The 15,923-nt window shown below is 42.7% G+C and overlaps 1 protein-coding gene across 1 annotated transcript in view; it reads right to left on the reverse strand.

The window, feature by feature from the left end:
- SCML4 (Scm polycomb group protein like 4) overlaps positions 1-2,053 on the reverse strand; it is a 53,932-nt gene extending 51,879 nt beyond the window's left edge. The window contains exon 1 of the mRNA XM_069488516.1: positions 1,898-2,053. Coding sequence (XP_069344617.1) covers positions 1,898-2,053 — 156 coding nt within the window. The remainder of the gene's footprint in view (positions 1-1,897) is intronic.
- Between the last annotated feature and the right edge of the window lie 13,870 nt (positions 2,054-15,923).

The following is a 15,923-nucleotide window of genomic DNA, read 5'->3' on the forward strand; positions in this document are numbered from 1 at the left end:
AACAAAGAAACGTTTTACCACCAAAATAGTAGGAAACAGATATTTCAGAATAAAGGGCAGTCTTTTAAGCGGAATCATTTTAACTTTACAGAGACTTTCAGAGCGTTCTTATTTTTCTCATATCATCATGGATGGGTAGGAACTTCATGCAGATCCGTAGCTGGTTTGGAACGCTTTTAGAACACTAAGCCCATGGCTTGGAAAGCTGTCTGGGAGCGGTTGGCCTAAAATAATTTCCATACATTTTTCTAAATACGTGGGAAGTGGATTCACGGAAGAGCTGAGGCCTGTTGACCCCAGAAGAGAAGCTGTGTGAGGCAGTGGCAACAGACCTGCCTGCTGTGTGCACGGCCTGTGCTGTCAGCCAACCAACCCAAATGCTTTCTTCCTGCCCTGAGGTGTCTCTGGGTGTTAGGAGCACTGAAAACTGCCCTCGTTAGGAGACAGGAAAATTGCAAAATCAAGTTCATTCCATGGAGTGAATTTCCATTCTTCCTGGCCCCAGAAATGCTGTGTCTGTTGGTAATTTTCATTCTTGGGTCACAGCCCCCAGGAGAGTAGGAGACAGGCCAAATAGGAGAGAGAAGTTTTCAGTGTGTTTCCTCAGACCCTGGATTTGCTCCCTGGATCTATAAGTGGAAAGGCTGCCCTCCTCCAGCCCTCCGGATGCGATTCCCGGGCTCTAGCAACAGCACAGGTAGCTGAGTTGAGTGGGTAAGACCTGCCCTAGGCCAGCTTCAGAGATAACGATTCTAAAGCTGGCATAAACATGAGAAAAAGGAGGATGTTTTTGTTAGAAAAATAACCAGTGACAGAAGATTTCGCCTTAGGAGATGGCTGAGTAAAAACTCCTTTTACTAAAACCGGTGACCCCAAAGTAACTTGGACTAACCTTCCCCCACCTACTGTTTTTATTTGCCAGCACGTGGAAGAACTGCGGAGAACCAAAAGGGTAAAGGTCGAGTTCATTACCAACTCTTCCAGAAACTCTGTCTTTCTGATGACCTGAAATCATTTCCATACATTTTCCTAAATATGTGGGAGTTAACTGCCAATTTGCACGTGGGTTTCGGTATTCGGGTCTCAAGATGGAAGCATAAGCCTTTATTTCAGGAAAAATAAACAAGGGAAAACTTCTGAAGCTCATTTTCAATGCCCGAAAGGCTTGTGAAGAACAAGCTTCATCGTTTTTCTTCCAGTAGCCTCTTCAGAAACATCCTAGAGAAGACACTGTCCCTTGGGTTGGAGCTGGTTCGTGGTTGTGGTTACATCAGAGGATTTATCCTCCCCTCCAACCGCTCCAAATCATTTTTAATTCTTAAAAGGGTCACAAGATTTTAATTTTGCCTTATATGCCTCCTTGCAGCCAAACTTGACGTCAGTGCCTTTTATAAACGGGAAACTGTGAATTAACACCCTGAATTTTCCTTACGGCCCCCTGTGTTGAGGCTCTGTTGGGAAGGCTCATCTGTCCTTTGCTGCTGGCCTGCCAGCCTTGTCCATTTAAATGTCTCAGGAACATCATCCGCTGCTACTAACATAAATGACGAATGAGTTCTGCAAAGTGGCTTTGAGAGCCGCCCTGGTAGGAACAATTGGGGGAAAAGCTCAGTGTCTGAAATGCTAATTTAGACGCGAGGTTTAATAATGTGTGTTTAGCTATGACCTTAAAATCTGCTCGCCTTACAACTTTCCCCATCTGGTGTAATTTGCTTTTTCCACTTGTAAAAATGCACACGACAGCATGCTTTATGTGCCACGTTGTCACAATGAGGCCTCGCCTGTCACATGCTTCATCGAGACACACTCCTTCTGGTCCTGTCTCTCCCAAGCTCCCAACCTGCCCACGCGCCCGTTCCCCAGCCCGACCGCTGTGGAGGAGATGACGGAGCCGTACCTTGTGCCCGGGTTTCCGCCCTCTTTTCTTTGGCATCTTCACTGCTGGTAGAGAACCACCTGAAGCAGAATAAAGGTGATGAACTGCCATCTTCATAGGTGTGGAGTGAAGTGGGGGTCGGCCTCGCTTTCTCCCCGGGATCCTCTGAGACTGCATCTCTGCTGGTGCCAGTCTTACGGAATGAGGTGACAAATTGCTCACAGGCAGAGGAGGTGCTAAGATTAGTCCAGACACAAAGCAAAACAAAAACAGAAGTGTTTGTTGGGCTTGCAAGGCAAACATGGATCCTGTCTGGTGATTTGGGCGATGGATACCTACCACCTACTGGAGGGGAAGACCGAGTGTGAGGGAGCCAGGCACCACCAGGAGCACTGCAGTGCTCGGGGGTCCTGGGGGAGTTTACTGGTCCCCAGTAGAATTTCAGGGCTGGTGAATGTCCATGGTGCTGCAGTGAAGTGGGGAACATACCGGCTGGGTGGAGAAAACAATAGATTCCCTGCCCCAAACACAACTGATAATGTCACCAGCGACAAGATAACTTCGTGTCTCAGTTTCCTCAGTGAGTTAAACTTTGAACTGATATAATAATAGTATTAAATAAAAACAAAGCCACTCTCTCAAATTATTCCTATCTCTTTGGTAGGGTTATGAATTGTCATTACCACTTTTTCCCTTGAAATAAATTCAACAGTACAAATCAATTGTACTAAAGTTGATGATGTCTCTCTGTCAAAATGTGGAGCAAGATTTACATACACAGATGTTCATTTTAACATTATTTAGAATTGCAAAAATAAAATGGATACAACCAATAACAAGCAATGGGAGAATAGTTCATATATCTACAGAAGAAAACAATCAAATAGTTAAAAGCCTGTAACAACACCCTGAATAACATGATATTGGGTGAAAAAAGCATCACACATAAAAATGACCCCAACTGTGCAGAAATGTATATGGTCAAGAAGTGGAGGCCCAGCGCAAGGCTCACACCTGTAATCCCAACACTTTTTGAGGCCGAGGCAGCAGGATTGCTCAAACCCAGAAGGTCGAGGTTATAGTGAGCTATGATTGGGCCACTGCACTCCAGTCTGGGCGACAGTGAGACCCTGTCTCTCAAAAATAAAAAAGTGGAAGGAGACATGCTAAAATGCCACCAAGGCAAAGATGGTAGAACCATGGGTAATTGCTCACCAGGTACAATCCTTGGTATAGTTACTCCACATGCTATAATGATCTTAGCACAGCATACGAGTAATAAGAATTGCCTAAATCTTGAAGCAAGAGGTAGTTGATCAACTTGGACCCAGAGAACATAGCAGTATCATGAGCTCAGGTGTCAGATTTCTGAAATGTTCAGGAATTTGACAACTGCGGCAGAACTTTAGACTTTCAGTCAGGGGTGATGTTAGGTGATATAATTCATTTCTAAGGATTAGTGGTAACTTCCCGTGGAAATGAAAGACTTTTGCTCAAAGGGCTGCAGACGGAGTTGGAAAAGGCAAAGAGGGCTGTTCATACACCCTGGCCTAGGCCGTACCACAGGGACTAGATTGCTTTGCTTAGAAAAGAAAATATAAGATAGTGGAAATGCTTTAAAACATGATAGGGGAAATTTGGGGCGTCCTTTACAGATTTAAGGTCACTTTGTTAACTCTGAATATTAACAGTATTCTATCAATAACCTTGATTGTTCTTGGAAAATCATTGTAATAAACAGAATTGTGAAGTATAAAGTTATTTATTGAATGCACTGTTAATAGTTCAGACAAATGAACAAGATGATTTGGATGTCAATTTTTCCAATTCTTGTGAGTTTAAGAAAAATATCCTAGCTCACTGACTCTAAGATGCATGCTTTTTCACACTTTTAACATCTCTGAAATCAGAGTGTACCATACAGCACTTTAAGCATGTCAGAATTCCATGGGGAGCATGTTTTTTTCTTTCTTAGTAGTACATAAAAGGATGATGTGATATAATTAACAGTATCTTAGAATCAATGAATTCTGATCAGGGAACGTAAAACTCATTAACACATAAACAAAAAAATCATTCTATTTCTAGACTTAGTGTCTGTACTCCACAGGGTCAACAAATACCCAAAATATTCATTTTCATAAAAGGGGCTACAAAATACATTAAAGAATTACCAAAATTTATTTAATAAGATTTTTACTATGTGAAAGTTGGTCCGAGTCCCATTTTGAAATACAGTATTATTATCAAGTTTCTGCTTCTTCATTAGAAGTTTATCTATATAGACTTTACTCTCAGGAACTTTTTCTAGTTTAAGACAAGTCTCTCTACCTTTCTACTCTGAAAGTGAGGAGGTCAGGAATGTATCCACTAACATCAAGGTCAAAAGAGAACAAGAGAAAACCCACGATCAGAGAAGGCATTGAATCTCTTTCCTTTTGTGAAAATGGGAGTCCCCTTGAAGGGGAAATTGGCTGCATTTCTTCCCTGGTGAGTAGTGATGCTCTGTTGAGATACTTCCTCACAAACTCTTCTTATTAGTAGGTTTTTGTTTTTGTTTTTTTAGAGACAGGGTCTCACTCTGTCACTTGTCTGAGTGCAGTGGTGCAATCCTAGCTCACTGTAACCTCGAACTCCTGGGCTCAAGTGATCCTCGTGCCTCAGCCTCCCACATAGCTGGGACCACAGGAGCACACCACCACATCCAGCTAATTTTTTTCTTCCTTTTTGTAGAGAGTGGATCTGGTTATGTTGTACCAGGCTCATCTGGAACTCCTGGCCTCAAGCAATCATCCTGCTTCAACCTCCCAAAGTGCTGGGATTACACACATGAGCCACCACACCAGCCATTAATAGGTTTTTAAGAGTAAAGGAAGATAACAAATTAACTGGTACATTAGCCTAAGAATTTTTTTCTTTTCTTTTTTTCCCCTTAAGTATTTAAGATTCTTCAGGCTGATATCCTAAGACTTTTTATAATTCAGAATTGAACTTGACTTTCCAAAAATTCCTCAATATGTCAAAAAAGTTTCCTAGGAAAAAAAAATCATCTTTTAAACTGGGCTTCCTGTTGTTTCACTTCCCTCTCTCTGTTGTGAGGAAAAGCTAGGACTTGTGCTACTCTTTGCTTCTTGTCTTCCACAGAAGCACATTCATCTTAGAGAGTGTGAAGGGCCTTTCCAGGCAACTACATCTGATAAATGAATTTCATGCTAATGGAGCAACAACGAACTGTTCTTGGTGGAATCCTAGGTGCCACAGTTATTGGGGAAATATTTGGAGATAGGAAGTCTTCCCACAGTTTTCTCAACTCCCCACACCTGGATGATTGCATATTTTACCATTCATCCTCAATTGCTCATCACAAATAAACGCAATTATAAGGATAGGAGAAAAGACTATTAAAAATTGAAGAGGTCATTTTAACCATAGAAATTCTCTAAATGTCTCATTGGAATAATTTTAAAGAGTTGGGCGAAAGCATTTATATAAAGTAGTTTTTAAATAACAGACCCAGACATTTTGGAAAAGATGGTGGCAGAAGTGCAGATACCCCAAAATCTCCCTTTCCAAAATTAAGACATGAACAAAAAAGTAAAAATAATAAATATCAATAATAAAGGAACAGTCCCGATCTTGGAATGCAATGGAAACAAAACAAATGGGCTTTTTTGGTCTTGTTTTGTTTTTAGGGTGAAAATAACTATGGAAGATAAACAATGGAAAAGTATCATGTGTTTAAAGAAAAGCTCAAAGCTAATAAAAAAGGGAAATACTCAAAGATATATTAAGAGGCTATCTTCCAAAACGAAGAGCTCCTCCATGTCTTAAAAAATTTTCTTTAAGAATGAGCAACAAATCCTAATGAAAATAATACATTCAATGGAAAAATTAAAAAAAAAAATACAAGCATTTAGGCAGAACAAACAAGTCATTACAGCGGGAAGAATGAACAGGCTAGTTCTCTTCAGCACCAGTAGCCAGAAGATAAGGGCATCATGATGGTGGCCTTTTTTACAGTTTCTTATAGTTGTTGCCACACTTCTACCCACTACAGGCCTTTACAAAGGTAGTTCCTTTTGCCTGGAATGCTCTTTCTCCCCTCTCTGGTTTACTCCTTTCCTCTTCATCAGTTAGCTCAAGGAAGCTTGCCCTGACCTCATTAGGATTTCCAAAGCTTAGAGTTCCTCAGCTGAGACACAAACGCACTGCCTGTGCAGAACCCACCATGGAACATGGACAAGGGAGCCCAGAGGAACATAAAGCTGATACGACCTGCTGTGCCTCTAACTTCGGAGTTACCTGACTTCTGCCAGCATCCATGACACTGGGGCAGGCTAATGTGTTTGCGTTTGGAAAGGGTAAAATCTCGGTCCCTTCACATCCTTTATATAGATTTAATAAGAAGTAGAAGGACTCAAATGAAGAAAATAATATTTTTAGAAGTTCTACTTATGCCCTTAAATAAGACTTGAATAAGTAAAAAGATTATTCTATTATTGGACAGATGGATATTTTAAAAATATAATTTTCACCTAAACTAGTCTATAAGTTAAATGGCAATCATATTAAAAATCTAAAGTGACTTTAGGAAAAGAAGGGCCAAAGGCCAGCGAGGGAGATTTGCCGTCCTGGTTATTAAAAAGTATTATAAAACTCCAACAATGGCAGCAGTATTGTACAGGAGTAGCAATCAGATCAATGGAAAAGTTAGTCAAGAAATTAAATACATATTAAATTTCTACTTTTTATAAAATTTAGGAGCATTTAATACCAATGCAAGTAAATGATTTGTAGACAATTGGCATTTAGAAATAAATAAAAGTGTAGCTATATTTCAGCAAAAACATCTAGAAATAGCCAAGACTTACATATATATCTAAAAAAAGAAACATTAAAAAGTACTGAAGACACCAGCCTGAGCAAGAGCGAGACCCCCTCTCTACTAAAAATAGAAAGAAATTATATGGACAGCTAAAAAAATATATATATAGAAAAAATTAGCCGGGCATGGTGGCGCATGCCTGTAGTCCCAGCTACTCGGGAGGCTGAGACAGGAGGATCGCTTGAGCCCAGGAGTTTGAGGTTGCTGTGAACTAGGCTGACGCCACGGCACTCACTCTAGCCTGGGCAACAGAGAGAGACTCTGTCTCAAAAAAAAAAAAAAAAAGTACTGAAGACAATATAAGTCAACATTTTTATATTCTTGGTATGTGGATGGGCTTTCTAAGTAATGTGTGTTAGAAAACTCAGGAAGCAGATCTAGAAAGATGGGTAAACATGATTGCATAAAACTCAAACGCTTTCATAAAACAAAAGTAAAATCATTAAAAAAAGATTGAAAACAACATAAGGAAACTGTTTGCTATATATGGGACCAAAAAAGGTTAATACAAAGAACTTCCTCAAATTATTAAAATAAAAGCGACCCCCACACACACACAACAGAAAAATAAACAAAGGACACAGAAACACAATTCATCAAGAAAGAGGGAAGGAAGGAAAAATGGTCAATTATCACAAGAGAAGATTCTACATTGAGGTATCATCTGTCAATTATCAGATTGATAAATGTGAAAAGCCTTGGCCATACTCTGTGTTGGCAAGGAGGTGACGGAATGAGCAGTCCCACTTATTGTTGGCAGGGGTACAAATTGGCTAAACTTTCTGGAGTACAATTTGAAAACCACTTAAAAATTTACACATGCACACTTTCTAATTCAGCTATATCACTCCTAAGGATTTATCCCCCCAAAAATCTAAGAACACAAAGACATACAGCCAAGGATATTCTTTGCAGCATTATTTACAATAGCAAAGTACTGAAAGCAATCAAAATGTCCCTCAAAACAGCCTAGTTTAATATATTATTTCACATTCATAAAATGAAATATTTGGTAACTTTGAGAACATGTGTGTGTACATACATATGTATATACTTGCATACATGAAGATTGCAAGCTAACATATAGTATGACTCTGTACATGTAGTTTTTGCATATGTAAAGGTAAATCTGCACGTGTTTAGGCCTAGAAAGAAGGCTGGGAAAGGCCACCATCAAAAAGCTGGTGGTGGCTGTATCTGGGCAGCAGGACACTGAAAGATGCTTTTTCTTTCTTCTTTGTACCATTTTGCATTGTTTGAATTTTTAAAGTCAGAGGTAGAAAAATAATATAAAGAGAAAAAGAAACAATGAATGAAATGATACCTATTCTCTGAAGTTTCTAGTGGAAATTTTTGCTTCTTTAAACAGCCTTTGGTTTTCTCGTTTTTTATGGTTCTGATTCCTGAGCCACAGAACTTCACTGGCCACTGCGTTAACATCACAAACAGAAGTAACAAAAAGGACAAAAGGTCTTTATTGACAAAAATATCAGAAAAGGTTGTTTCAGGGTAAGAAGAACGTGCATAAACAGATGGGGGACAGGGGTGCTTCTCTGGACTCCTGAAAGAACCAGCTGCCTCCATCACCCGCCTTGACGTCACCTCCCTCTGGGTGGCTGCTGAGTTGCCATCCTTTTCCCAAAGATTTCCCACATCTCCAAAGACCTTCAAAGACCTGGAATGCTGCCCAAAGACATCCTATCCATAGATCACATAATTTAATACAACCACATTTATAAATCACTCAAGAACTCCCAAAATCCTGGAGGCGTATAAGATACCTCTGAATTTCTCTGCTTTCAATTGCAAACTTCAGCAAATACAGACTTTCTCAGTTCCGTCAGATTTGGAAGCCATGTTGGAGCAAAGGTCTTTCAGTAAACATTAAAAGATTCTGTCCCAAGAACAGCCTAATCATCAAGCCTCTAAATCTCCAAGTGATAGCCTTTAAGCGGTTGTCAAATCCTAGCTTGGCATAGTAAATCAAGTGATTTGCTGCAGGCTTCCTGTGTCTCTCCTTATCAAAACAAGGCTTAGCTAGAAATACTACAACTGAGGGCAAGAGAAACTAAGGTGTATTCTGTGAATGCGAGACTGACATTTTACCTGTCAGCCTTGTGGATCTGACACATATAAACCAAGGTCCTGGCTAATGGTGCTTCATCAAGATAAAGATGAAGAAATGACCAAATCTGAAGCATACTTTAACCCGTGGGGCCATTGAGTCATCCAGGAGCTATCCTGAGACATTTATTCATGTATTCACTCATTCATTTACTAATTCATCCTACAAATTTCTGTTGCATATGCAGTGAGGGTCAAACACTATGCTTGGGCACTTGGGTGACAGCTGAGAGTAAATAAGACATATCTCCTGAGATAGTCACCGTCTATGGAGAAGCAAACAAGTAGAGAGGCAATAATAACATGCAAAATAGATGGCCTAACAGAAGTTTTGTATGAAATGCTATCAGAACACCAAGGAGGAAAGAAATCAGTTCTTTTAGTAAAGTTGGGAGGGGTGAGGCAGGAAAAGCATAAGATGATATCAGCGCTAGGATTTTCCCCAGGCAGAGCAGAGCAAGCTAACAGCACAGAGCTGCTGACAGAGCAGATATGTACAGGGATGTTTGGTGGTGCACGGGGAAGAGGTGGGCCAACCAGACCAGAAGCAGGATCAATGGCTTCTGTTGTTTCTAAAAGACTTGAGAGGAGGTAGTTGTTACAAGCAAGTCTAGCTTCCACTGGACTCTAAGTTACTTCCTTCTATTAAGTGCATGGAATGGGTCCTGACGTTGGTACTATGTTCTTTCTCACTGTCATTTCAAAAACACAACTGGAATCCTATCTTCTCTTGTGCTGGGGCACCATGTCGACCTCACTGTGAGCCTATGTCTCTAGTGTTATTCTTCTGCCAGCAGTATTGTATGTACCCGAATACCACACCTCTGCGGGCTGCTTAGGGCAGTGTGTGAGCTGGTTTCCCAGAAAAAAGAAGCACATGGGCATCTGCCTATGATTCCACCATTCTCCAAGGTGGCCCAAGCCCTCCTGCTTCGAAGACCTTTCCACCTCCACACTGATCTCTCAACCCTTTGCCACCTATTGCCAGAACTACCAATTTCATCAAGCGCTGATTAAATGAGGGTTTATATACAGTAGTTTTCTCATTGTTTTGTGCACATACACAATATCTGCACATTCCTGGAGGCCAGGGGCCATTCTCCACAGCACCTGGTACAGTGCTGCACCCACAGAGAGTGCACCTGTCCCCTGTGCCAGGACAACCTGTCCACCATGAGGTCCAGCCCTCCTGCTAACAACCCACCGCTGGAGGCAGAGGTGCCTTCATATTTTAAACTTTTGGATAGAAATATATCAATATAATAGAATGCTTTGATGGTCAATGAAACTTTCCTACCGTAAGAAGAATAGGGCCACCAATATAACCTATTAAATTTAGAAAATAAATCCCTTCATACACATTTTTTCCCAATTCTGACACTAAAATTTGGCCAACAGAAGTCAAAGCCAACGCTCATTGTGTACTCATTCCTAGCACTCAAGTGTTGGTCTCTGATACTATTCTCCACCATAAATAAAACCAGGACCTCTTTGAGATAACTGGTTCCATATCTTGAGGACAGAGAAGGGTCAGGATTAGCTTGGAACATCTTATTATTACCAGAACAAGGAAAATTTTAAGAATATCAGGGGGTGCTGCTAAGAGGACAAAGGAGCAAGTTGTAACAATTAATGAATCAATAATAATACGAATAGTAATGCAGTGAATTGAAATAAATTGTGAAAGGCAACGAGTTCTTTTTGATATTCAGAAGACTTAGATAAGGTGCACCCAACTGTTTTAATATAACAGAAGAGTGAATAGAATAAAATTTAATTTAGTTTAGTTGCTTTTTTCCCCCACTGTAATACATTTTCTTGTTTTATTATTTGTATAATTGTATAGGGTACAAGTGTAAGTTTGTTACATGGATATATTGCGTAGTGGTGAAGTCAGGGCTTTCAGTGTACCCAGCAGCTGAGGAACATACATTGTACCCATTAAGTAACCTCTCTTCACCCACACCCTTCCTGCCCTCCACTTCAGTTGGTTTTAATAAGTATGGGAGAGCGTATGTATAAGTATTTTGTTCTATTAAGTTCTGGTGTGCACTTGTCTCTACCTGTCTAAAAGAAGGATAAATACAGAGAATTGAAAATAAGCCAACTTGTCCTGAAAAAATAGAAATTGACCCAGGAACAAAAAGGACTGGTTAGCCCCAGTTGTCCCACATAATAACCAGGTAGAAAGAGGATTCAACAGAATGTTCAAAGGTGATGAAGCCACCAAATGTCTCTAGAGGATTTGCAGTGTGCAGACTTCTTCCTCCAACCTGCAGGAGATGAAGCTTCTAGATGTGCCCAGTAAGTATATGGAGACTCACAGACGCAAGCACCTCGTTTCCAGAGGGAGAACTCTCAACGCTATTGTTGGGTGGGCTACAAGGAGCTCCCCACGTCCTTGTAATGGGCCCTGTGTGATGAGGGAAGACTCTGAAAGCCTGTCAAGTCCATTCCACCTTGGCTGAACCTACACAAGCTACCACCACTCCCAAATGCTGGAACCTTCCCTGACCCCTGTAGAGGTACAGCAGCCGGGGTGATAGAAAGCCCAGACTCATATATTTAAGGGGAAAGAGGAAGATATGTAAAGCAAGACCAGAGAATATGCACACTGAAGTAGGAAAAGAACCCGTTCCAACTTGCAGGGTTTGGGAAAACTTTGTAACATTTGAAAGCATGAGAGACAGGAATGCCACAGAGATAGGAATGATTTACTGGCTGGGCAGCTACTCAGCTGTACCTAAATCTACCTATTTTCTGGGACCCACCAGTCCCCTCAGCCAGCATGGGAAGAGGAGGGAAGGCTGCTTCCAACTCTAGCACTCTGACCAGACACACTGGCCTGGACGCTCCCCCTGTGCTACTGACCCTGGAGGACACCCAAGCTGAAGTCTCCCCTATACGCAGCCCTGGATTCACATTCCCCTACCCTAGCTCATTCCAGAAGGTTTTCATGGGCTTGGACACAATAATGAAATGAACCTGCTTCTACTCTGAAGACCCATCAGTGGGCAGAAGTCAGATTCCAGCCCCAGGCTCTTTGCACAAATCCCTACCGCTGTCTCCCTGAGTCAGCCTTGGATAGAATCCCAGGAGCTGGCAATGGAGCTGGCTAGGGGGACAAGAGGGAAACCCGACCCTTCAAGCCACATCTTCACGCCTCTATGGGCTAGGAAGAGACAGCACTTATGCTAAGTGAACGCTTAGATGATACAAGGTAAAGCAGTCAACTCACTGAGCACGAGATGACTGAATGGATAGAACAACACAGTTATTTAGTCAATGCCTGTGACATACAGAGTTGTTCCACATACTTTGTGAAGATTGCTAAAGAGTGATTGCGGACAGTAGTAAGACAGCGCTTGCTGGAAGACACCTGTCTCTGCTAAGGAGGCCGTGGCTGTGACTCTCCGTCATTCAGCCTCAGAAATCACTTTCTACAGTATAAAGAAAGGCACTTTAGAGAGCAGCTACAAGTATTTCTTTCTTTTTCTTTTTTTTTTTTTTTTTGCAAACCACTATTTCCTGTTTTGTTCTCTATTTATACTTTATATTTAGTTTTGAGAAAGCACTCGCTGGTGGTTTGGTGTTTGGGTTGTTTCTAGCTCAGTCTTTATCTACAAAGCAAACTCCCCTTTCAAGGTGATTTTTTGTAACATAAACAAACTGTAGACCTAATTCCTTTCAGACACTTGGCTAATAAAAATCCTTAAAACTTCAACAACAGCGCAACAAGATTCAAATAACACAAATCACAACCCTGCGAGCCAGCCTCTCACTGGGTGGGAATCCAATCCCACTCTTCAGGGCAGGGCTTCTTTAGACAACAACCTTTCCAACACAAACACTGTTACACACATTTCGGGCACATAGTTGTTCATCCTGAAGTACAGAAATACGTAACTGTATCTTCATTAGGATACTTTTTGAAAAACATTGACGTATCTAAGGCACTTTGTCTGTTGCCCCCAAAGACAATACACAACATCATTTATTTTTATTTGCTAAGCGAAAGAAATATACCCAGATGCATCCAGACAACACCACATCCCTCATCTTTTCCTGCAGAGCATTGCATTACTCCCGTCTTCCCCCTGGACGATACCTCCAGGGAGTGAAGCTGCTATGACACCCTGGCACCAGCAGGGGTTCTAGAGCTCTCTAGAAAGCTGTGAGGCTGGGAGGAGAGGCAGGGTGCTGGGTGCCCACACTCATAATCACTGTCTGTACCTGCAGTCGCTGTACACTGGTCCCCTCTCGCCTCTTATTTCACAAAGAAAAGTCCCAGGGTCTTCCGATATTAGGGACATAAATTGTCTCTGGGCCTGAGAATAGAATGGGTGAAGGGGCGAGAGCCCAGAGCAAAGAGGTTGGAAAACTGTCTCCCAGTGTTCGTTTCTCTAACTCACAGGAACAAAAACAAAATGCAGCCTAATTTGCTTCTGATCACCAAGGACCACAAAGGTCTCAGGGGTCCTGGCAAGTGCAGTTGCAGCATCATTCTGCCAGGGACATGGTGGACGGGTCACTACTTCTCTGGCTGGTGTCCCCCAGTGGCCACCCTTGCATAGCCTGTTGGTCCCACGGGCTTCATGAGTACCTTAAGACCAGGGTCAAAAAGTTATTAACCCTCAAAAGGAAGCACGGGCTAGGACACAGCAGTCGGTGCTATGTCCTTACTCATCTCTTCAATCATTTGACAATATTTTCCGGGGACTTACTATGGTCAGACACTGCGCAGAGCACTGGGGACATGAAGATGAGCCCGCAATGATCCCTTCCCAGACACTCACAGGAGGAGGGAGTAGTCCGTGCGTCTCCTTGAGTCCCAGACCCTCCCCCCTCCTCCTTACCCCCATAGATACAAGTCACCTTCCAGGTGGGTCCTACTGGCGGGGTGCAGACAGAGCACAGCTGAGTTCTCCATGTCCCGCGTCATTGACCCATAGCTTCTCGATCTCAGTCTCCCAGAGTTGCTCTGAGCCTGGTGTACATTGGCAGGTCACCCAAGAAGAAGCACCCACTGCACACACTTAACCCAGACAAGGATGGTGGCCGATAACTACAAAGACAGAACCTGGGTAGGCTGCGCCTGCCAGCCCACAGCAAAACTGCCAGGTCACTCTTCCCTGACCAGCCCCTTCTTCCCTCGGAGCACCCCGCCCTTGGAAGGAAGCCCTTGTTGTCTACTTCCCTCACACTGTGTCCCCCGTGATGTGGGCACTGTCCCTGGTACACACAGCTACACACAGGGCCCAGCTCGGAGGACCAACAAGGCAGCAAAGAGTGGATGCATAAATAAATGAAGAAAACATATATACATGCATACATTATTTTGTTGAAGTCTCACTGCAGGCCTTTAAGGCATTATACAGATTATACAGATTGTACGGATGAAGAATGTCAAATCTACAGAGATGGCAGCTTGGAAAGCATCCGAGTCTTGCCAGAGGTCGGACAGCTAATGCCTAGCCCAGCCTCTCTCCATCAGCACCTGGTTAACAAGAGGTTAGCTGCTGAGATCCAAGGAGTGTCATCTCCCAGGGCTTTTGTTTCTGGCTGGCGGTGGGGTGGGAGATGTTGCATTTTAAAAGCTGACTCCTCAAGACCAAAAAGTCAAGAAGCCTTGCAGTCACCCTGAGACAAGTCAACAATATTATTACCACGCCATCCGGCCTGGCTAAAAGCTCTGTGACCTCTCCGGGCATACCGTGATTCCCCAGCCAGTATGATTTGATTGACTCAAAACGAAAGGAGGGAGAGAGCATACAACAGTACAATTGTGGACTTTTACTTCTTTGTTGCTAAAGGAAAGGTCAAAAAAGGAAAAAATAATGACCCTTTTGTCCTGCTCCCTCTCCAGTGGGTTAGCAGTCAGCAAACAGGGGCTTACTGGATTATTTTCTACATCTTCTCCCCTTCCCAAAGGTCTCCTGAGGCCATGCAACAGCAGTTAAATCAATTCTTAATTAGCTTTCAAAGTTTACCTTTTGAAAATCCATATCTATATGAATATTTATTGGGCACTTGCTAAGCGCAAGGCATTAGTGCCAGGCCCTGAAGATGCGAAGGGACGTCAGGACAAGCATGCAAACAGAAAGGCACGCGCGACTGTCAGGAATGTCAGTCTAGGACAAACTGCCCATACTTAATGCAGGAACCAGGAAGGAAAGGCTCACAGAGGTCAAAGCACGGAACCAGCCGAGAGAGTCACAAAGAGCAAATAAAACAGGGATGTGTCATTGGGTTAATTTTTAATTTTCACAGCAGAAAGAACAAGGATGGAATTGCCTAGTGCTTAGAGTATACCGGGGAGTTAGCAAGTGACAGGGAGACACCAGGACTGCTCAGGGACTATTTATATTTGGGTTTAGTTCAGAAAAGGGAAGGAGGTCAAACCGCAGGCAGCAGCCAGGCGATGAGAGACGGGGGTGGGGGGCGGCTGGAGGAGGGGCACAGACGGTGACAGGAGTGCCTCACTAATGAGCGAGACCCCTCTGAGCTCAGACACAGCGTGCCCTCGAGCACCGCAGGAGTTTGCAGATATGGTCTCAGAGCTGCCTTTGGAAATTTTTTGAGAAATCAAGGAAAGAAGAGCAGTACTAGAAGAGCAGGGAGGGCAATATTTTTCATTATTATTATTATTATTTTAGAGACAGGAGCTCTCACCCTGTCTCCCAGGATGGGAGTGAAACGGTGCAATCATAGCTGACTGTAACCTCAAACTCCTGAGCTCAAGCCATCCTCCTGCTTCGGCCTCCTGAGTAGCTGGGACTACAGGCACACATGTCCAGCTAGTTTTAAAAATGTTTTGTAAAGAAGAGGTCTTGCTGTCTTGCCTAGGCTGAGTCTTGAACTCCTGAGCTCAAGCGACCCTCCCACCTTGGCCTCCCAAAGTCCTGGGATTACAGGTGTGAGCCACGGCACCTAACCCAGACAGGGGCATATTTTATCCCAATTTTCAAAACAGGGTGGATTCTGGGTGTGAATAATTAGTTACCCGACTGATTATTAAACAAGCTAGTAAGCACTTAT

The sequence above is a fragment of the Eulemur rufifrons genome, chromosome 15, assembly GCF_041146395.1.
Source record: "Eulemur rufifrons isolate Redbay chromosome 15, OSU_ERuf_1, whole genome shotgun sequence".
NCBI classification, from domain to species: Eukaryota; Metazoa; Chordata; class Mammalia; order Primates; family Lemuridae; genus Eulemur; species Eulemur rufifrons.